We start from the raw sequence: 22,289 nt of genomic DNA, 5'->3' as shown, positions 1-22,289 counted from the left end.
CTTATTTGTCATGGCTAGGTGTGTACTAAGCAAGAGTAACTTTCCAGAAGAGTTATGTGCCTATGCGGTACAAACAGCTTGATATTACATCAAATGGATGTCAAAACTTCCAACTTACGATAGAAATGGAACAGCCAGAGGGTTATGAAATGAAATCTAGCGCAAATGAGTGATTGATGTATAGGCTAAGAACTAAAGACAACTAGAAAAATCACTGTAGCCTATGGATTTAAAAAATCTGACAGAAATTTGGAACAAGACACTAGCATATATTTATTTATTTTAGGTAATAATGTTATTATGGATAGATAAGTTAATCATTGTATCGATTATGAACAGGGTGACAAATGTGTGAAAATGTTCCAGAAAAGAAATGTGACAAAGATACTTGAAATGTTTGACATGCAAGATTGTAAACCTGGAAAGACACCTAGTCAAACAACAATAACATTTTTAAAGGCTTGCTGGGAAAAAAGACAAAACAATGAAGTCACATTTTGGGTGATTTGGTGATATAGTGGCAAAAGTAATGGGAGTGTTTGACAAAGACATCAGTTCAACTGTTTTATGGCCGCCAATTCCAATGTGAATACTTGACACAGTTGAAGAAGTCTTGGAGTTACTAAAAATATAGGAATGGAAAAAAACTTAGTATGTGGATTTTAAGAAATCATAGACTAAAGTTATAGAGATCATGTGTACAAAGCCCTATGACAAATACGACAGGATCAGCTTAATGAATCCATCAATTAAACTTTGAAGTTGCCAAGAGAATGTTAGATTTTCTGACAATACAGTGTTATGCCATTTCAGTAGCCGTATAATATGTATAGCAAATTAAAGGAAGGATATGCAGTGATTGAGTTAGCGTTTTATTTTCAATCAGTATCATCATGCAGTTGCCAGGATTTCCTGTGATTTTTTTTTCCCTCACACATTTAGGGGTGGTTATACAGGGGTCAGATGTGGCAGTGAAATGAAAAGATGGACAATGGAAGCTGTTAAGAATCTCAACATCTCAGGGGCAACTTAAGTGTGGACATCAGGAACGCAAGGAATACAAAGGAGAAATCCTTCCTACCTCTCATCCCATCTCCCCCATCCAATTTTTCTTTTGTAACATAACAATGAGGAAGGCCTTTACCTTCTCTTTTTAAAGCGTCTCAAGATAACATTTGCGCCCTATGTACAAATAAAGATTGATTGATTGACGAATGAGAGGATTGGTATGAACATCAAAACTAAGTCAGAAAGGAAAGTCATGTTGCCAAACAGGAATGGAAGCAATACTCTGTATGTAATTGGAAAGTATCCAGTCTGTTCTTTGTCAAGCAGAAGGATTAGAAATGCTAAGGGTCATTAAATCCAGCAGATGGCAGTAATGCAACTTTTTGGAAGCCAGCTGCCAATAGTATTACAAAAATAAAGAAGAAGAAAAACACAACTGACAAAAACCAAAATTGTTTACAGATTTAGCTACTATCTTGCTGACCTTTCACGACTACGATGGAGCTGTCTTATCAGTCTATGAAAATCGCCCATCAAGCCCGGGAGGCAGTGAGTTAACAAGGGACTGTTTTTTTTTAAATTCTCTGGCTGATTTGGCGGACAACTAATAACTGCAGATTTGCAACTTTAAGTGAACAGACAATTATATTTTGGCGAGGGACATTTAACGTTACCTCCTCGCAATGCACAATGAACTGTTCTCCATGAACTGTTCTCTGAATGTAGCAGAATTTGCATTGTTAAACGGTTGGACGTTAGCAAGTTTAGCATTTTTAGTGGCACCAAAGACTGGCGTCTACGGGTTGCCTGGATACCAGTCAAGGGGAAAAAAAACAATATAGCCTATTGTGGGAATAGAAAAGATATTTTAAAAAACTTCAAGAAAAATATTCAACAAGTCATTTTAATCTTTAGACCAGCAGACATTATTACGCAAGTTTAATTAATTGCTAATTATCAGAATAATGACTGGCTGTATGTCTTTATTTGGCCAACCAGTTGTTAAGACACCGTTAGACTAGAAACCTGTCGTTTCAGTTGTACTTTGATTAACCATCCCATTATATAGCCAAATAATTATTGTTATAATAAGAGCCCTTTAAAATACACATTAACAGTTGATGTAACTATCTAGGCAACGTTCTACATAGTATTTTTTACTGTATTACCAAGATTACAGAAATTTATGATGTGGTTTTGATTTGTAGTTTCTACCTACAGTCAAAATAGAGACAGACGCACACTGCATTTTATCTTTACCCCAGAAAGTAAAGCAGTAGTGTTTTTGTGTTGTTGTTTTTTTAACCATTATTTAATCCTATTGATAAGTGTGGTCTATGTTGCTATCTGATAGGATGAGCTGAGGACTGAAATGAGAAGGAAGAGCCTCCTCATCCTCATTTACCAACAGCTGCTTGGGCAGGGGTCAGTATGAAGTCCTATGGTGGAACATGCTGTGGTCATATCCAGTGGCGTGTCTTTTTTTTCTTTCATGTGCAGTACTGCATATGTTTCTTTCACCAAGATTCTTTTTGCAGGAATGGATAAAATAATAATTTAACTGTTTTATGCATACAAATGCATTTTTGTACAAGAGAGCTCTTTAAACCATGCAAGATAATGCACGTCTATCTACAGTGGAACATATGCTTGTCAGTGCAAACAAGTGTCAAACTTGATCAATTATCACCTATTTACAATTAATTCACAGTATATCACAGTATTTTTCCAATGTGTGTGCATGTGTTTGAGCTCTTTCTTGTGTGTGTTTGTCCACCAGCTACATGGCTGCAGCTTTAGCCTTGGACCAGGAGACTAATGGAGGTGTTAGAAAGTTCGAGGTTTGTGATAACATCGATCTGAATATGATTCTGACGGAGTACGAGAGCTATCACTATGTCAAGTTCCAGAAATATCCCAAGCTTATTAGAAGAAAATGTGAACCAGGTATATCACCACTGGTTACAAACACTCACCCAAATTACAACACACATATAATATCTCCTACTTGATGATCCAAATGTATTGCTTTATTCATAATCATTCATCTCAATTGTAGGTAATTGTTGTCTTCTGTTTTTTTTTTTTTTTTAGGTCAAGGTCAAAACAGTGCAAAAAGTGGTACAATCAAGAAGTAGGTGCCTCCACCCCTCACACCCTTATTTTTAACTCATGTTTAGGATTTTTGTTCTTGTGTTCTATACATCCTGACAACGTTAACAAAATGTCCATCAGGAATCCTTCATCTGTTAAGCCTCTTCCCAAAATCAGCCAGACCCTGCAGTCTGGAAACAGCCTCAAGAGGACATCATCCAATTCACATACAAATGTATAGTAAAGCAGTTAACAAAGAACAAAATAACAACAAGCATGATATGAACTTGTAAAGTGATTCTACAGTTTATCCTGATGTTAATTTTTTCAGGAGAATTGCTCCACTTTCTCTTCAGAGCTGCAAGATTTTGGTCTCAATGTCTCGTCAATTCGAAGTGAACCCGCTGGAGAGACAGCTATGGGCAGAAAGGTACTAAAGGATTGTTTTTGCTTAAGAAAAACAAAAACAGATGTGGTTCATTTTTTGAGGCAACAATTAATTTTTTATATTTCAAACAACACTTATTCACAATAACTTAAATTGAACTGCAAATGTAAGTATTCAAATGAGAGCTTTATTAATATAATCTGAAATGTGTTTTAAAAGTATCTCCAACATTGTCCAATTTACAGAAATTGCTTTTTAAACCTAGAATATGTATTTTATATTGATGTTAGAATAAAAGAAACCCTTACCCCCATATTGTAATACAGGTAGACATGAACAGTGGGTCCTAATGAATATAGAACATACAAATCAACAGTATAGCCTTATATAGCCTTAATCACATATAGCCTTTTGTGGGTGGCATGGAGTTGGATGAAGCACAGTCTTTAATCGGCAATTCAGAGTCAGGAATTAACCTGACTTGCATGTCTCTAGACAGAGGATGCTGCTCTAGTATTTTAAGAACATACTACATTTTAAAGAACATACAGGCATGTTTAGATTGTGCTAATTAAACCATCAGGTAACTATTAGGCCCCTTAAGGGAGCTTTTTTTTAAAAGATTCATTTTGTGGTGTTTACCTTTATTTAGATAGGAAATGTAATAGAGTGGGATAGCAGGGAGAAAGCGAAGTAATGACATGTAGGAAAGTAGCTAAAGGTTGGCACTCCGTAATGTACTTAGGGTGCGACCTAACTGCTAGGCCCCAAAGTAAAAGCAAAAGACTGGTTTTGTTCTTGTGACGCAAATGTACACTAAATTATATTAAATATTTTACTTCTATTGTCTATTTTAGGTCCAGGTGACCGATAGCAAAGGTTCAATCTATGACATTGCCAAAGGAGCAAGCTGTGACTCAGACTACATGGTAATTACAATGAAGTTTCCTAGAACACCGGAAATACAATTTGAAGAACCATAGTTAGTTGATTCATTTGAAATACATGAAATCAAAAACTGTCCAATAGTAAAACAGATAATAATGTTACAATGTTGTCTTGCAGGAAAAGCTGCTGAAGCCCCTCAGTGGTTTTTATGGAATGAGTGCAGAGATGAGAGAACTTGCTGCAATCATTAGCAAAGTAATACAGACACACTCAGTCACTGAATGCTCTTACAGTGATAAAAAAGACATATGGTCTTTTTCTTTTCTATATTTAGAAGTGATGCACAATATTAAAATATGCTTGAATTGATATGCAAGTCAAAATATTTCCACTAGAGATCACTAGAGAGCTGGTTGTGCATTAATTGATATGCTGTAGCGATGAAACCTAAAATTCGATTTATTTCTTATCAGATTTTTTATTCTGTAGGACACAAGTGTCATTGCATCGGGGTATGTGTGTTTGTGACAATTTTAGCTGCTCATTCACATTAGTTTCTCACTCAGTGTGCTTGTATCTTCATGCCAACAGGACATCTATTTGCACAGCCCTGATGTGCGTTGGGAGGACATCATTGGACTGGAGGATGCAAAGCGATTAGTCAAGGAGGCCGTCGTCTATCCCATTAAGGTGTGGCCATTGCCTGTGTATGCTGGTTATCCAGATCTGTTCGCCTATGTTCGATTCTGAATACATCTTCTTTAAAAGGCTTAAAGGGAAGAAGGGTTGCTAGATCAGGCCAGTCTGTTAGGCTGACATTAAATCTATACATAAGATATTGTAGAAGAACACATACACACGCATTGATAGATAGGAAGGGAGGCAGGAACACACACGGCAGTGTAAACCCCACACAGACTATAGACTAGATCTGTGGGAGAGATTAACGGAATGAGGATGCGCAAGAGAAACTGCTATTTGTATTATGAAAGGGATGGTGTGTCTGTAAAATAATGATTTACTATAATAATTGAAAAGTAATTAGAGAGATTGAAACAGTTTATAAAGACAATTAAAAAAATATGCTGAATAAAGCTGAATTAAAATGTTAAATGAACATATACCCTTCTATACACAGTATATATGAAGACTAATATTGCTATCTTTCATTCTTTTTCACTCTTTTTTTATTGAATAACAGAATAAAACAATACCTCCATCTTCCAACAATCCCAAACTTCTCTCTTTATTATGAATCTTATGGAGCACAAGGTCATTTTGTAGCTGTGACACCTCTGGTTGCCATCTGAAGCGCAGACAAATGTGTGTTATATGGTAAATTCAGTGCTGACTGCTATCTGGCAAATCAATTTCATTTTCCCCCAGCCCTGGTTTTAGTTGGTCTGTAGAGAATTTAGACAGTTGTAGACAACTTTTTCCCTTATTGAAAAGTAATGTGATCACTAAATGTTTGCCTGTTCTTCCACTGCCTCTTGTCAGTACCCTCAACTATTTACAGGTATACTTTCACCATGGAAGGGTCTGCTGCTGTACGGCCCCCCAGGTAATATCTCCAGCAATTAACCTGCAGTATGAAAGGTTGGCTAATGTTAGAAACAAATATTTAGCTTGCCTTAAATTAGTGGCCTACATTTACCAAAATTGATAGTCACATTCACACAGGTACGGGTAAGACTCTGTTGGCCAAGGCCGTGGCCACAGAATGTAAGACAACCTTCTTTAACATCTCAGCCTCAAGCATTGTCAGCAAGTGGAGAGGAGACTCTGAAAAACTGGTCAGGGTAGGTAATTTTAAGCGCATAGAACAGATCAATTCCATTAAAAAGAAAAAACTTCTCTCTATCACATGTAGTTTGTATGTTTGCACATATATATCTGCAGGTTTTGTTTGAGTTGGCCAGATACCATGCCCCATCCACAATTTTCCTAGATGAGTTGGAGTCAGTGATGAGCCAGAGAGGGTGAGCTTAATCTTGTAATGTTGTGAAAGGAAAAACCCTACAAATGTTGAAGGTTAAGGGTGTTCTCCCTGCTAAAGCTTCTGTCTTTTAATTATAGCCATTTGAACTGCCCAATGTGCTTGATTAGTACTGAATGTATATGTTTTTGCATACACAGTTGTTTTTGTGTCAGTTTAATGTCCAATGAAGGATTCCTTACTATGTGCTTAATTAATCTTTGTCAGGAATAGTAGACACCTTGTTTTACTTTTTGCTTTTAGAGGAGAGCATGAGGGGAGCCGTAGAATGAAAACTGAGCTTCTGGTTCAGATGGATGGACTTGCAAAATCGAATGACCTCGTGTTTTTATTGGCTGCCTCCAACTTGCCTTGGTAACACACACATAGAAACAGACACTTTTTAAAAACATTAATTATTGTAATAAAAACAGCTAATTGTTTTATTTTTTATTATATTTATGTTATTTACTTATAACAGCAATTACCATTTAACAAATGTAATGTATTTGTACAAAGTATTTGTACAAAATGTAAAAATAAAAATGCAAAACAGATGTCCTCTTCCATGTTTAATTTCTGCTCAATGCAAGGATGGTTAAAATCATTTTCATTCAGTATAAAAATGTCTAAATAAGAAGAATAAGATGGCTTGTTTTTCCCCTTTTTTATTGTAACTGGAACACAATAAGAGATGCTCTTCTTGTCTTTTAACTGTTCCTACTCTTCTGTCAGGGAGCTGGACCATGCCATGTTGCGCAGGTTAGAGAAAAGGATTTTAGTTAGTCTCCCTTCTTCAACAGCACGCCAAGCCATGATTTCGTATTGGCTTCCTCCTCTTAGCACCACTGGAGGGGTGGAATTGCGAACTGAGCTGGACTATGAAACTTTGGCAAAGGTCTGTTACACTAAGACCAATTAAGATATTTTTTTTAATCCTACATTTATATTATTTCACATGGTCTTTGTCAAGTATAAATTAAACAGCTATATCTGTTTCTGTGTTCTGTTTGTGTTGAAGGAGATGGATGGTTACTCTGGCTCTGATTTAAGACTGGTCTGTAAGGAGGCTGCAATGAGACCAGTCCGCAAGATTTTTGATGCTCTTGAGTCACATCAGGATGGTACAGCAAAATACACAAACATAGCTATACTGTACATTTCTTTTAGGTGTCTTTGAATAAAACACTCAAATCTCACTTGAACTCCCCATTCATAGGAGATTCTAACATGCCTGCCATCCTGCTGGAAACAGTGACAACAGTTGACCTGCGAGAAGTCATAAATCACACCAAACCTTCTGCTCGAAACTTGATGGACAGATTTACAGCCTGGGAGAGAGAGTACATGTCTGTTTAAAGCAATAACAAAAGAGTTTTGCACTGAAAATGCACATTTTTCACACTTCATATACAGTACAGTACATGATTCTTTGGAAGTAGTTGTTTAAAGGGTACAAACTTATCTTTTGAGATTGTTACTTTTATTTTCGTTATCTTTAATTACAAAGGCTTTCACCTTGACTATTTGTGTAAAACCTTTTTTTTTTAATTCTTTGAATGATTATCTATATTATAGATATGAAGATGGAAATAAAGGGAGTCTACTGTGAGGTTTATTTTAGTTACTTCCCTCCACTTTTAAATCACATTAACTTTTGTACAGTTACAAGTGTAAAAGTTAAAGCACCATTAATCTAGAACAGTTACAAGTGTATGTTACATATGGAAAAAAAATTGAGGCTGTAGACTTCTAAAGTTAGAAGCTCATAACAGGTTCTTTAGGATGTGTTCAACAGCGTCTGGAAAACTGTCACATGTCAGGTGGGGAGAAGGGTTGATTTTGTTCTCATCGCCTTCTCTGTATTTACCTGGAAGATGAAAGAATGGTAAATGGACTTGAGCATATATATATATATATATATATATATATATATATATATATATATATACATACACTTATTCTGACTATTCAAAGTACTTTTACACCACGTCATACCTACCCATCCACACTAATGGCAGTGTTTGCTATGTATGCTGCGTATATTGACCATCAGAAATAAGTAATCCCATTTATACACATTCACCCCCTGACGCAGCAGTGGGAGCTATTCAGGGTTGGGTGTCTTGCCCAAGGACACATGTTGCAGGAGCTGGGGATTGAACCCTCAACCTCCCAATGTAGGCTGAAGAAGTAAGGTAGGACTGGCTATCAGCCTGAAAAGCCACTGCATAGATTTGTTTGAAATGTAAAATGCATTGTAAATAAAAGGTTCTATAATTATTACAAGAAAAGGATAAGAACAAGATTAGACCAAAAGGAAAATTTCATTATCTTTAGGTTTCAATTAAGACATTTAATTGAAATAAGATTGAGAGATGAGGAAGAGTGAAAGAATAACAAATTGTGGTTGAGCGATGGGTGAATGCTGGAGGCTGGATGCATAAGAGTTAGCTGAGGGAAGTTTATATATTACCTGTCCTGACCAAAATTCCCAACATTCCTGTGTTCTGAGCCCCACCCACGTCATCTCTGGCATCCTGTGGAAAAATGCAAACAGCCTCAGAACACAAATTAAATTATCATAAATTTTACTGCTATTTTCTAAGAATTATTTCGTGAACATTTACTGATACTTTAAAACAAGTTTTTATTTAGAATGATTGTCTCAAAATTGAATCGGCCTCAACTGTGGCCAAGATTCTTTGGGTTATTCAAGGATAAATACAGCAGACTTGCTGATAGTGAAACCTGATAAACAATATACAGTACTTACATCTCCTATCATGATAGCTTCATCTGGCCTACATCCTAGATCAGACAGAGCCTGTTTTACCAAAAGAGAAAGAGGTATATCAAATTTCCCAATTACATTAATTTAGACAATATCACAAAAATAAAATAACAAGAAATAGGGGACTCATACTTGAGAAAATTATACTACAATAGGTCAAAAATGTATGTATATTGAAAGGTTTATTTGTATTCCACTCAATTTAAAATGTATTTGAAAATAAATAAAAAGGCTTTTGTGAATTAACTTAAACATCGAAACAATATCATATAAAAAATTTTCACCTGCATGAAAAAAGTATTTTCTGGCTTCCCTACTACTGTAGCTTTACAGTCTGTGGCATATTCAAGTGCTGTAACAAAGGGCCCGGGGCCCAAGGCCAAACCATCCATACGTTTGTAGTACCGGGCCTTATGAATGGCGATGAGAGGAGCGCCTTTGAGAATCAATCTGGGGAAAAATTTACATGTTAAACAGGCTGCAATAATTTAAAATGAACAAGAAAATCAGGGCCACACTTGATTTTGAGCCTCATCATGTAACCGTGTAAGGTATTATACATTTCCCTGAGATTTCTATTAAAAATAACTACATATTACAGTGGTTATTCTAACATGTGGAAGTTGCATTGTCCATTTATAAAAACGTAGTTATAGGGTGCATGATATAATCTCAAATTCATTAATGAAAATCAATATACAGCACAACATCCGCTTGAGACATTCTAGCATGAATCATACGGCCTAGAATTATTTTCAAAAGATACTTTTAGTTGAGCATTAACATAGCAATAATTACCATTGGTCAAAACGTCACATGCGACCGCATATCTTAGCTTGATAGAAATTAAAAGTAAAATGCACACAAAGTTTTATTGTGCATTAGACAGACACACTGGCATAGAATGCTTCATTCAATGTTGTTGTAATGTAAATTGAGTGTTATGATTGAAGATATCCTTTCTGGTTGGATATTACATAATGCATCATACTACTGGAGTACTATGAATTGGGAAAAAAATGTGAGGAAATGTATTTCAAATTGCTTTCAGGACATTTATTTCCAAATGTGGACATTGTAACAAGTGAAGTAAAATGTTGACGATGCTAAATACATAATGTGTTATTACAAATATGTCAGGTAAGCTTCTCAATTTATCTGTAATTTAATTAAGAATTTGTGAACTTCATCACCTGAAAGCCTTGTTGAGCATTTGGTAGTTGAAGTCATCAGGAGCAAGTCCAATAACAACAGCATTTGGCTCCGACGTGTCAATACCTACAAAATAAACATTACATTCATTACAATTAGTGTATCATAAAAAAAGAAAAAAAAGCCAGTTATTTGCTTAGTATTAAGTATTATGTTCAAATGTAGGTTTGGTTAAAGTGAAAAGTTGAAAAAAAAAAAGCTGGTTCCAGTAGCAAGTAGCTCCTAGAACACCTCACTTTTTGTCTGTTTATTGGCACCTTTGGTATTGTATAGTTTTAAAGGCTAACAGTTTCTGTAGATCTGAACATTAGCACATTCATTTTTTACAATACCTTTTTCTATCATGCTTTTAGCAGAATGAAGGTAAAATAATACAACTTCAAACTATGGGTTGAAGGACCACTGTGTAAAATCAGGAGGAGATGATATGAGAGAGTTATTGTGAAAAATTGAACATGATATTCACAAATATGTACTTTCGGGGAGAGATGGGGTACTCTTCCAAAGTGTACATTATACCCATATATCTTGTCCAGAAAAGATTAACCAAACCCTGGCTCTCAAGTAGGCTCTCAGTATTTTCCACCTCTTTATTTTAGCTAAGTGTTCTGAATTCTTATGTTTAGGCTTTTATTTTTGGAGACTTTTATTTTGAAATATTGAGCCGAGGATGCCCATACTTTCCAGAGCTTTGCTCTATAGTTCCACCTTTTGGTGAGTATACTACTCTCCTAACAGGTGCCTCGAGGTATGGAGCTCAACTGCTGCTTACATGTCAGCCACTTACTCAGCAAGCTACCAAAGTTTTATAGAGACGGGTACAGTGTATTGTTTGTAGGGCAAACCTAACAGTGCAAGTCTCTACGCGTACAACCTACAAGACTTGAATAGTTGTCTTTAAGGCAAAGCCCAGCAGCGTCTGTCAAGAAGATTGGTGCAGCGCTCCCAATAAGAGAGACTCCTGTAGCTGTGTATCATGGAACAGATTCCATTCATTAGAGTATCTCAAACAATCCCCGGTTATCCAATAACAAGAAATTTGCTTTTCTGCAATAGAAAAAGAGCCCTACATTGAAGCGGTCCATTGCAGACCTGGACAAGTGGATAGCAGCAGGAAGACGCTGCTGAAAGTGTTCATGTGTCCATGCACCTGAGACAGGCTACCTCTAGAAACCCAGTGGCAATTGTCGTTACATTCCCCTCGAGGTCCTCCATCAGGTAATTCAACGTCAGAGCAAAAGTCAACAGCCTCAGAGAGTCGAGTCTATCTGACACCCTGCCTCTACTCAGGCAAAGTACTCCTTCAGGTTGTTCAGGTACTGTTGTACAACGATACAAGGCCAACGGAAACTTTAGCTGTCTTGGATGATGGGGCTCAGCAGACTATGATTTTACCGACTGCTGTTCAGCAGCTCCAGTTGGAAGGGGAATGCAAGACTCTTGTCCTTTGCCCTGTGTTGACAGAGCTGACACAAATCTGGTAGGGAATCCACAGAAGCTGTTATGATGCACAGAGGTGAGTAATATTTAGACCCAGGCACACGACTCAGAGACAGGTTTCAAGATTAACAGTGTTCTTTATAGTACCAACGTGAACAGTAAGCAACGAGGGAGGGGAAGTGAAACGAGTGTCCGTGCTCTCCTGTGAGAGGGAAGGTGAGTGATATTCACTGAGTGAATATCTTGAAGTCCACAAAAAAACATGCGTGAAGGGAGTGTCGATTTGCAGAGCAGCAGGCAGCAGGTGAGTCTAGTTGTCACACTGATGACGCAGGGAAGAAACACGAGAAAAAAATTAGTAACGAGGAACATGTAAAAATAATATTTTCACAAAGAAGTTACTGGAGCCAAGATTTGAGTTACGCTACCACTGAAGTAGTTACAATAATCCGGCGAGGATTGGTTGAAGAGTCCAGGTATATATGAACAGGTGGTTGATAAAATGATGAGGATCAGCTGGCTGCCACACCCCGCTGATTGCACACAGAAGACACACATGGGGTGAGAAACAGGAGGCGCAAGACAGACAGGGAAAAACCAACAACACACAAGTGGGAGGGCACTATACAGAACAGAATTGTAACAGAAGCGTTACAAAGTACAGGGAACATTTACTGCTTCAGGTCTGGATCTGGTAACTGGACAGCATCCATCACTTATGTTGGGTCCCACTGCAGCCATGTACAGCTCTGAATATTCTGTTATGTCTCACCTGAGAGACACAGAGAAAAGACTCAAGAAGCATCCAAAGAGAGCTGTTCTATCCTCAGATGAGATCTGCAAGCTCATTCAGTCTGTATATGTCAAGAAAGTCAGGAGGTGGATCAGCTCGAGGAGGCGTGGTATCTTTCTCATCACCTTGTGTGTCACAACAAGTCATTGCTAGTTTTCAGCTGCAATGACTTGCCTGATGCTCATATAGGCATCAGGGCATCATCAGCTCTTACCTGGACCCACACTGGGACTGCCATTGCTGGTGTACGATTCAGGCAGCACCAGGATGGGGTAAATGTCTTTTTGCCTGAAGATAGTCCTCTCCACCGGTTCATCTGGAGAGACCTGCACTGTGAAGACCCACTAGATGTCTACCAGAAAATCAGTCCATGTGTTGTCATCTTCGCTTTGAAGCAGCCACTCGTAATCACTAAGACAGCCATCCAGATATGCTCACATCAGTACTGCAGAGCTGCTATATGGATGACTCATCAAGTACTGGCCAGTCAGTAAGAGCCCCTTGGGGTTCATAGTACCATTCACAACAAGTGAAAAGGTGCTCATTCAACAGGTCTGGCTGAAGCAGAGGGAGTGGGATGATCACAATTTACCTCAGCAAGCCTGGGAAACTTGGGAGAATGAGATACAAAACCTCAGAAGAGTATCCATTCCTCGCTGTTATACACCAGTCTCTGTTGAAGGTGCAAACATTGAGTATGACCTCCATCATCAAGATGCTGAGGTTCTACTGTTGAGATATTTTCAAGGTTATAGCTTCCCAGAAGAAGTCACTGCTCTCAAAGAAACATGTGCCAGGCAACAGTCATTTGGTCAGCCTTGCTCCAAAATGTGGGACTCCTCAACATGCCTGATCCAAGTGGGAGAAAGGTTGTGAAAACTCCAGAATCCAAACAAAGAAGAGATCTTCCCAGCCTGTGAACCCCCAAAATAATGGTGCTAGCAACTGGTGAACCCCATTTTTCCTGAAAGTGGTTAAAACATTGAATGATGCGCACAGCAGGGCACAGAATTACATCTAACCAAATAGGGGTATTATAACAGCCCAATATATTATTTTGGTAATTCATTGTAAGAAACAGTTGAAGAACCTCAAGAATCTGTTGAACTACTTTTTTTATTTTCACAATGACAGATATATGCAGTCTCATGACTCCTACTTTTGGAACCACTGACCTGGTGTGCCAGTTTTGGATCCAGTTCATACGGAACAACTTCACACATCTTTGTGGTTGACTAGTTCTTATCATTGATCCATTGCTGCCAAGAGCTAAGTGGCCGATTTGAGAATTGACGATCGCAAGTCAGGACGGATCCATCAGAACTGCAGAGGTTAGGGTCAAGCTTAAAGTCTACATAATAAATGTTGCTTGTTCTTACCTTCATTGACAATATTAAAGGCACCTGAATAATAGGTGTTATTACACATCTGTTGTACAATGGGTATGGGTGGCTAATCTGAATTCTTCATGTTTAAATACGTTTATGTTCAGAGACTTTTAATTTGAAATATTATTTTCAAAGTTTGTTTATTTCTTCTTGCTGTATCGCCATCTAGGCTGTCCTATCGGTGCAAAAGTGAATAACCCTTTAAAGTCCTCACCAAGAAAAAAGCAATGAAAAAATTTTTTCTTTATATTTTCTATTTCCTTGGGGCACTAATAACAACAATTAAAAAATTTTTTTTTAACAGACCCCATAGTTTTTGAAATATTGACCTCTACCAAACGGTTGAGATGTCGCTTCATGGTAAACGTGCATTTTCAATAATCTGCATAGATTTTTATGCATTTAACTGAAATAAAAGATATTTCTATGCATAGATGACTCTTTCTATGAACATGACTACATATACAACTGAAAATTATAACATACTTTCAAAATTGAATAACTTAAAACAGCCAATGTATCAAAATACATTGACAAATACAGAAAATGTAGAAAAAATAAAATAAACTGTAGACAACAGTAGAAATAAATCAAAATTGCTCAGCTATCTGGTGGTGCAACTGCACAAATGTTTTTGGATCCATTCATTTCTGGTGGTATGCTACGAAGCATTGCTGGTTTGCATTCAAACACAGGAAAACCATGGATTTCTGGCACTTCCACCTGGACAGAGGTTGCACCGTCCCCGCTTGTCACAGTGAAGTGGCAAATGCCCACAGTTGTCATACCGCACATCTGGTTGTGATTGTGAGGGTCTTGGGCAGTAGCGTTTCTTCTGAGATGGCTCGTGTGGTGGGGAGGAGGTAGATGGTCGGCCAACTTTGGATGCAGGCTTGTTGACTTGCTTCAAACTGTGCACAACTGCCAGTCGAAACCTTTTGAGAGGGATCAGCTTCTCTTTCAGTAGGCCACAGTCCCTCTTGTAGACCAGCCTGGAATTTGAGATGCACAGGTCAAGGATGTAACCAAACAGAGGAATGTACCATCGCCTTGACTTGGCTGGAGTCTTGTACAAGTGCACCAGCATGTCAGAAAGATCAATGCCTCCCATATGCTCATTCTAGGCAAGAATGAATGATGGGCATGGGATGGAGATCTTTGCATGGGCCTCCTTGCTCCACCATTTGACAGTTGAAAGAGGCTTGATCCCACATGCATTGCTGAGAAGGTTGACACATTTGTTGTCAGACCATTTCACCCCTTCAGCTGACCGGTAATCAAAAGCTCCACGACCTTTCTTCATCAGTTCTTTGTCTGTCATCAAGGAAGCAGTGCCAATGCACTTGACACCCAGACATCCAGAACTAGGGTCAGGGCTGTCCTCTATCTCTTCAAAGGAAATGGTTTTGAGGACATTTTTCCCTCTTCTCTTCTTATGGGGCGTTGGTTTGGTAGGTGTGCTTGTTGAAGCAACTTCCTCCTCATCCAGAGAGTCAAAAGAAGAATCCCCAGTCTCTTCTACTTGTGTGGGCTGATAATCAGGATCCTCTGTACAGTCATCATCATCATCACTTAGATCAGCATCAGAGTCTTGAGGATTTTCTGGTATAAGGGCCAGAAAGGTGCGCGGCCTAGCACCATAAAATGTTTTCGCATCCATCTACTATTTGCAAAAATGAAAGTGAAATACCATACTGATATATTTCATGATGAAATCACATTAAATCAACAGTAATAGTGTTTTAATTTCACAGAAATTGTAAATTATTTTTATTTTACAAAAAATTTTAATGTACCGTCTTACAACTAAAGGACAACTGAACCATTTGGTCAAGCATGTTTTTAGACAACTTTCTAAAGTCATTTCATCATATATAATGATATTATATCAAAATGTATCATATGAACATCAATTAATGATCAGAAGTTTTATTATTTTTAGCAAATAGTCCATTTTAATTACATTTGCTTAGCTTCACTACCTTTACCATAAAGCGCCAAATGAACCGTTTGGTCGAGCACGTTTTGCAAAAATTATTTGACCCTTTTTCGTCTTTCTTTTTATCATTCAAGTTACACAGTTCTGTTCAGTAACTCCTCAGGCATGATAATATGTCAGAAAACATGAGCATACATTTGAAAATTATGGCAAAAAGAGGCCTCATGTCAGGAGTGGTTTTGCTCTAGCTAACTTCCTGTGAGGAGGCTAACTTCCTCTGCATGCTATTTCAAAACGCAGTGACATCTAGTGGACCTTTTTAGTATAACGTACCTCAACAACTGGTAGAGATGGCTGAAACAGGTGGAATTAAGTAAAACATGTTTTTCAGTAAGATATAGTGATTCAAAATGTGCTCTACCATATGGTCGACCAGAACGTTAAAGGGATAAAGATGTAAGTTGCCTTTTCCAAGTAGATTATTCTACATGCTTTGGAAGGACTGGATGAGGGGGGTATACAATATGTCAGTGATTTGCAATCTGCTGGTGGGGTTCACCAACACATTTTATTTATTCTTAAACAATCACCCTTTAACATAAAACCTAAAATAGATGTTTTGACTGCAAAATAAAAGACAAACTGAAATGTAAATGTAAGATGTTAAGTTATTAATGTATGCATTACAAAGGGGTTACTCAATAGCATTTAACTATAATAACAATAGTGCTTATTAGTTATTTTTCAGTTTAATATTATTTGATTAATTGAAAAATTAAGAAAAAGTAAAAACTATCCTATATCTATTCAACATCGTTTCCACCAAGCGGTTCAGTTTGTTTTGTCTCAGTACAGCATACATTTTGTGGCGTTTCCATAGACTAAAGCATTGACTAAAAGATCTCCAAATAACCGAAGCGTACCATCCTACTTTTTGGTACATCAAACATCAATCTGACCCGAAAAGGTGAAGCTAGACACTGCAGTCAGTTGATTGGTTGAAATGATCTTCACATCCCATGCGACAACGGCAAATACAACCCTTCCATGTTTAATTACCCATCGATTGTTTTTTCATACCGAACTGCTTGGTGAACACGGGGCTTTACACACGCAAGCTGTCCTTACCAGTAAAATCTTCAAGTGCGCTGTCCTCTACCAGCAAAAGTGGTCTGTATTGCTTCTGCAATAATAAACTCCTTGTGGCACTTAGTGAGGTGAAGATCTCCTGTTCCTGCAGTGGGAAGGAATTTTTTTAAACTAAGCACGTCTTAGGTTAAAAATAGCATAAGCATCACAGATTGTGTTTGGAGGATGTCCTTGTGCTGCTGATTTTTTAGTGATATACACATTTTTGTTTGAATTAACTTTTCTATTTCCCTATTATTATAAAGCACTAGCAGTAAAAATAAATATTGTTTTCGATGTCTTTACCTGGAGGTTGAAGTTGAGTCGCTGCAATCGTATCATTAAGTTCCTCTTACTCTCCTTTGTTGTATTGGTCACAAATTTCACAGCTACAGAAGCCTGGCGTAATCTGAAAACAATTCACCAAATATCATGTGATTAAAAACACTAAAGAAGTGTTTAGGACTTGGCAATTAAATTGCAATCGACATATACAATAATTAATCGATTTAAGCTTGCCCATGTCAGTTATTTCAGTTATTTTCAGGTGTTAACACGTCTAATCCACAACATTAAAGCAATGTCGTTTGGACACATCTTGTCTAAACGACAAAAAGAAGTCAAATATAAACACTGCGGAAAAACAGTTAGCAAGAAATCCAAGTTGTTTATTTTGTACTTTTTAAGAGACGTTAATTTCTACTTTAAAACTAAACTGTGTTGTTTTCATTCCATGTGATTATTCTTTCATTAGAAACAATATTCGAGCTTTGATAGTGGAGCATGTTTACAGTAGAAAGCAAAACCTAAAAGAAATAATCGTTCAATATTCGTAGTTGACTTGAATCCAAAATTGATTTAAGGTCAAATCAACCAGCCCTAGAAGTGTTGTCGTTTTTTTTGTGCATATACGTTTTTATTTAATGTTTGCTCTTGCAGGATTTTATTCTTTTTCTTCATTTTATTTTTTTTATGTAAACATGTGTCAAAAAATAATAATAATAATTAAAAGACAAAGCAAAATATACAAATCGTTTTGTTTAAGGATAAGGAAGAAAGGTAAAAATTAGCAGTGATAAAAGCTTAAGAAAAAAAAGATAAGAGAAAAAAAATGAATCAATTTCATGTTTTTCCACTGGAAAGAGAAAATTGAAATGAAAATGTACAAGGGTTTTTGTACTAAAAAGTGCATCCATGAGTAAATTTGCCAAATGATATTTTTGGGCTCTTCCTTACCTATTCAGAGCATCCTGTGCCCCTGGTACTGCTATGTCTTCTATGTGAAGAGTTCCACTCAGGTCGATGAGAACAGCCTTTAGAGCCTTTCGGCCTGCCATGCTTGGAAGCTGTCATAAAGAACATGGTGAAAATGCACAGAAATTCAGAAAAGGCTAGGTGGGTTGTAGAGATAAAGTGGCATGTGACAATGACAACATAGTTGTCAGGGGAGCTTGCTCTGCTTTGTACTCACATTAGCATTCTATTTGGCGAGACATGAAATATGCTGCAACTATACTGAAACTGTTTAAACGGACTAACTCATACAAGTAGAAAAATGTCTTGCCTTGCCTGAGTTATTTTATTTTATTACATTTATTACATACTGCCCTACCCAGGAATTACTCTTTAAAGAAATTCCTGTTAGTTAATACTGAAGTGAGATATCCACCCTTGCTGCCTCTGTGACCACACCTCAGATAAAGGCAGATGGATGGATGATTATATAGAAAAAAAACAAAAATCAACAGGTTTTAATCCTCATGAAGTATACAGTTAGATAAGAGGTGCTTGGAGTGCAGTCTCTGATTACTACACTCTAAGCAACAACATATGCTGTAAATGGAGCTTTATTTGGTTTTAAAAAGCTTAATCTTTGACAATAATGTGATTTTAGAGATGATACGTTTATAATCATAATTCACATCAGTAGTGGCAAAATTCACCCGATTACTGGGCCTTTCAAACCTGTATCAGGACAAACTGAGAGGATTATAGTCTGCCTTGTCCCAATACTTCCTGCCTAAAATACAGATTTTGGTTTATATTTGAGCATGTGATCCCCTACAATTTAGATATGCTTGGATTTCTGTCACACTTACATGCTCTGAATGAGCTTGTGTTTGTCTGTGGCAAGGTTGCTTAGGGGTCCGTGTACAAAGTAGAATTCATGTGCAGTAGTTCATGTTGTTTAATAACACATGCCAGTTTAAGGGATATTGCATAATTTTGTTGTCCGACTTGGCGAATGCAAAATATATGTTGATGCACGTTAACTCGTTCTCCCAAAGCCGACTTAGCCTAATGTTGTTAACGCTTTCACTGTATTCTTGTTTCATTGACCAAAGATGTGCAAAACTATTCAGCGCAGCTTATTGCATTATCTAACATGTACAATGAAAATTGAACCAAAGAAGTCGACAACCGGAAACAGACACATCTCGCATTCTCTGTTTTATTAAATATTTGGTATAGATTGTGATGAAGAAGACCTTGACAGAATCTACTGTGCTCACCCCAGTCTGTTGTCGATAATACAGGATTTCGTCGTCTTCTAAGTGCTTTGGAGGAGTATGAGGTTCCCAGCCTTCATCACATCAGACACCGTGTTTGCTCCTGTACTCGATCCGAGGTAAAGTACCTACGTTTAGTGTGCCTGCTTGTGAGTGCCTGTCTGTCTACCCGTTTGTCTGTGTGTTTAACCTTATGTCTGTTTGTCTGTGTCTAACTGTGTGCGTGTGTCTAGCTGTGTCTTTAACTGTATGTGTGTCTAACTGTCTGTCTGTCTGTCTGTCTGTCTAACTGTGTCTTTCTGTCTGTGTGCCTATTTGTCTTTTATCATCTTCAAAACCAAGTTATTCCTCCATTTCAGTGGCATTAATAAGTACTTGTAACGGTACTCTGTATCAGTGAGTACCCAAATGTAGGTACTTGTACTCTGTTTCCAAAAAAGTGGTTTTGGTGCATCTCTAGTCATATCAGACCATGCAGCCCTCCAGTGGCTGATGTCCTTCAAGGAACCAGAGGGGCAGATTGCACACTCAGCTGGAGGAGCTGGCGCCATACACCTTCCAGGTGGAGTACATGGCTGGAGTTCACCATGCAAAGGCTGATGCTATGTCCTGCCGCTCCTGTGCTTCTGATGGCAGTCGGTATTGCAAAAAGAGGGAGGCTTGGGAGGTGGAGCACTGCACGGAGGAGGGTCACGACCCCATGTTCAGCGAAGACAGACTAGCCTGCAGAGCAGCACAGGTTGTTAGGTCAGCAGAATGGAGAGTGCAACAGGAGCATGATGCCATTCTCCAAACAGTGCTGCTGTGGGTGGAGTCCGGAAGGAGGCCCCATTAGAATGAGGTCGCTGGGTGTTCCCCTGCCAATAAGAGACTCTATGAGAAGTTTTTTGTTTTTTTTTATTAATTAAAAAAAAGCCCTTCAGAGGTCCTGGAAAGTGGCAGCTACAGGAGAGGTGGCAGGTGGTGGTGTCCAGAGCCTTGACAGAAGATACGGGACATGGAGGACTTTTGCCGCCACTGTGACCTGCACATCACATGTTTTTGCACTTCCTTGCTCAATGAAAGAATTATAAAGTCAAAGCGTTAACGTTAAGCTGAGAGGGCTGAGACAGAATGAGTTAAAGTGCATCAACATATATTTGCATTCGCCAAGTCAGACAATGAAATTAAGCTATACCCCTTAAACTGGCACGTTTTGTTATACAACATGAACTATTGCAAGTGTATAATACTTCTACTTTCACTGCTCAAGGGTAAATTGGAATCAGTTTACAGGTTATGAACAGATGTAATAAGTTGCAAGATCGCATAATTGGTACAAAGCAAGAGGATGAGAGTTTAGCATTTTTCAAACTTCAGAAGCCCTAAAATACAACATAACAATCATAGTTATATTTAGGTTGTACATTATAGGCCATTTGTTCAACACAACACCTGTATCAATGTAGCCTACTTGTGTTGTTTAGTTATTAAGTCTAATATTAGGTACCACTTTTTTGTTTGAATGTTTTGTCATATAATATTTTTGTTTCTTTGGCTTACAGTAGCTATTTTCGCATACATTTTGCATATTTAATCAATTGTGTACACGCCACTATAGGATATCTCTGAAACATGATTTCTGTAAGCCTACTTACGTCTACTGGCCAAGCATCACTCATACTGACGAATGTGGTAAATAAACAGTACTGTTTAAATAGACAACAAACTGCAGGTAAGTAGTCTTACCTTGCTTTATAATTAGTCGTATAACAAACAACATTATTAATCTGGGCAAAGCAGTTGCTATTATGTAGCTATCGTTCTGCACATTTAGTTTGGCTACTTTTATAGTAATACAAAATGTTTTATAAGGGAATTAAAGTGCACTGGATCTCAATAACGTATAATATATAATATAATATATAAATATATAAACCCTGCCCTGCATGAAAACAAAAAACCCTAACGGGATTCAGCAAACCTTCAGTGACAGCAGCTCCACCAGTTTCTTCCTGATGACGTTCAGTTTCTTCTTCGGTGATTTAAAGACAGTTTTTTTTTTTCTCGTCGAACTTACGGTGGCCCCTACAGCTCAAACAACGCCCCAGCTGCAACGGTCCTTCAAATAAGGATTGATTACATTTTCTTTTTAGGATTAAATGATTGTTATTCTTTTTTCTTTAGTATCAGCTAGCCTCTTTGTTTGTTTGTTTTTTTTTGTTTTAATCAAATAAGAGGGTTATCTTTAACCACTAAATCACTCATTAGAATAATAATAATAATATTAATAATAATAATAATAATAATAAAACATGCGTCCCATTCCACTAACAACAAACGCATTGCATTAGTGGGTCTTTTAGGGCATTCACATAGATTTTATATTTTGGGAGGTATTATCAGAATTATCACAACCCCTCTCTGCATGATGCCAGACAACTCGGATCAAATCCTCTTTTCATATTCCTCCAGTGAATAACACTGGATGTTAATGGGTTTTTTTGTATTTTTTTGTACGTGAATAGTAGGCCTGTGCACTTCATAGCTTTGAAATAAATGACCTTTGTCGCTGTTTTTGTTTTTACAGTGTTTATTTTTTGTGTTTCTTATTTCATTTATTTTTATAGCTACAGGATTTAAAACAAACATGCAATTTCTGTTTATATTCTAGGGAAAAAATGTTTTTCTTTTTGGATAAAATGTCTACTTGCATTTTTGTTGAATTGTAGAGGTAGTCTATAAGAAGT

At 37.5% G+C, this 22,289-nt stretch overlaps 2 protein-coding genes across 4 annotated transcripts; one reads left to right on the top strand and one right to left on the bottom strand.

The window, feature by feature from the left end:
* Window positions 1-1,373: 1,373 nt before the first annotated feature.
* katnal2 (katanin p60 subunit A-like 2) lies at window positions 1,374-7,879 on the top strand. Of its 2 annotated transcripts, none has more exons than XM_079365174.1 (16): window positions 1,374-1,557; window positions 2,363-2,433; window positions 2,789-2,955; window positions 3,103-3,142; window positions 3,244-3,337; window positions 3,434-3,532; window positions 4,348-4,419; window positions 4,556-4,633; window positions 4,970-5,068; window positions 5,879-5,942; window positions 6,062-6,180; window positions 6,281-6,360; window positions 6,621-6,731; window positions 7,092-7,254; window positions 7,378-7,480; window positions 7,576-7,879. In XM_079365174.1, exons 1-16 carry the CDS (start codon window positions 1,507-1,509, stop codon window positions 7,713-7,715), a joined length of 1,551 nt encoding a protein of 516 aa, XP_079221300.1. In that variant the 5' UTR covers window positions 1,374-1,506; the 3' UTR covers window positions 7,716-7,879. The 2 variants fall into 2 exon arrangements, with proteins under 2 accessions (XP_079221300.1, XP_079221301.1); XM_079365175.1 differs by lacking the exon at window positions 1,374-1,557 and adding an exon at window positions 1,587-1,941.
* Window positions 7,880-7,951: 72 nt separating this feature from the next.
* hdhd2 (haloacid dehalogenase-like hydrolase domain containing 2) lies at window positions 7,952-21,609 on the bottom strand. Of its 2 annotated transcripts, none has more exons than XM_079365188.1 (9): window positions 21,524-21,609; window positions 18,287-18,396; window positions 17,357-17,459; window positions 17,051-17,156; window positions 10,344-10,428; window positions 9,435-9,600; window positions 9,133-9,183; window positions 8,833-8,896; window positions 7,952-8,226 (listed from the first exon to the last, which is right to left on the bottom strand). In XM_079365188.1, the coding sequence occupies exons 2-9, from the start codon at window positions 18,385-18,387 to the stop codon at window positions 8,123-8,125; spliced, it is 780 nt and encodes a 259-aa protein (XP_079221314.1). In that variant the 5' UTR covers window positions 18,388-18,396; window positions 21,524-21,609; the 3' UTR covers window positions 7,952-8,122. The 2 variants fall into 2 exon arrangements, with proteins under 2 accessions (XP_079221314.1, XP_079221313.1); XM_079365187.1 differs by lacking the exon at window positions 21,524-21,609 and adding an exon at window positions 18,674-19,431.
* Between the last annotated feature and the right edge of the window lie 680 nt (window positions 21,610-22,289).

Source organism: Symphodus melops (genome assembly GCF_947650265.1).
Source record: "Symphodus melops genome assembly, chromosome: 16".
Classification (NCBI taxonomy): domain Eukaryota; kingdom Metazoa; phylum Chordata; class Actinopteri; order Labriformes; family Labridae; genus Symphodus; species Symphodus melops.
The sequence above is the reverse complement of the archived record's forward strand: the minus strand, read 5'-3'. Positions and strand labels throughout refer to the sequence as shown.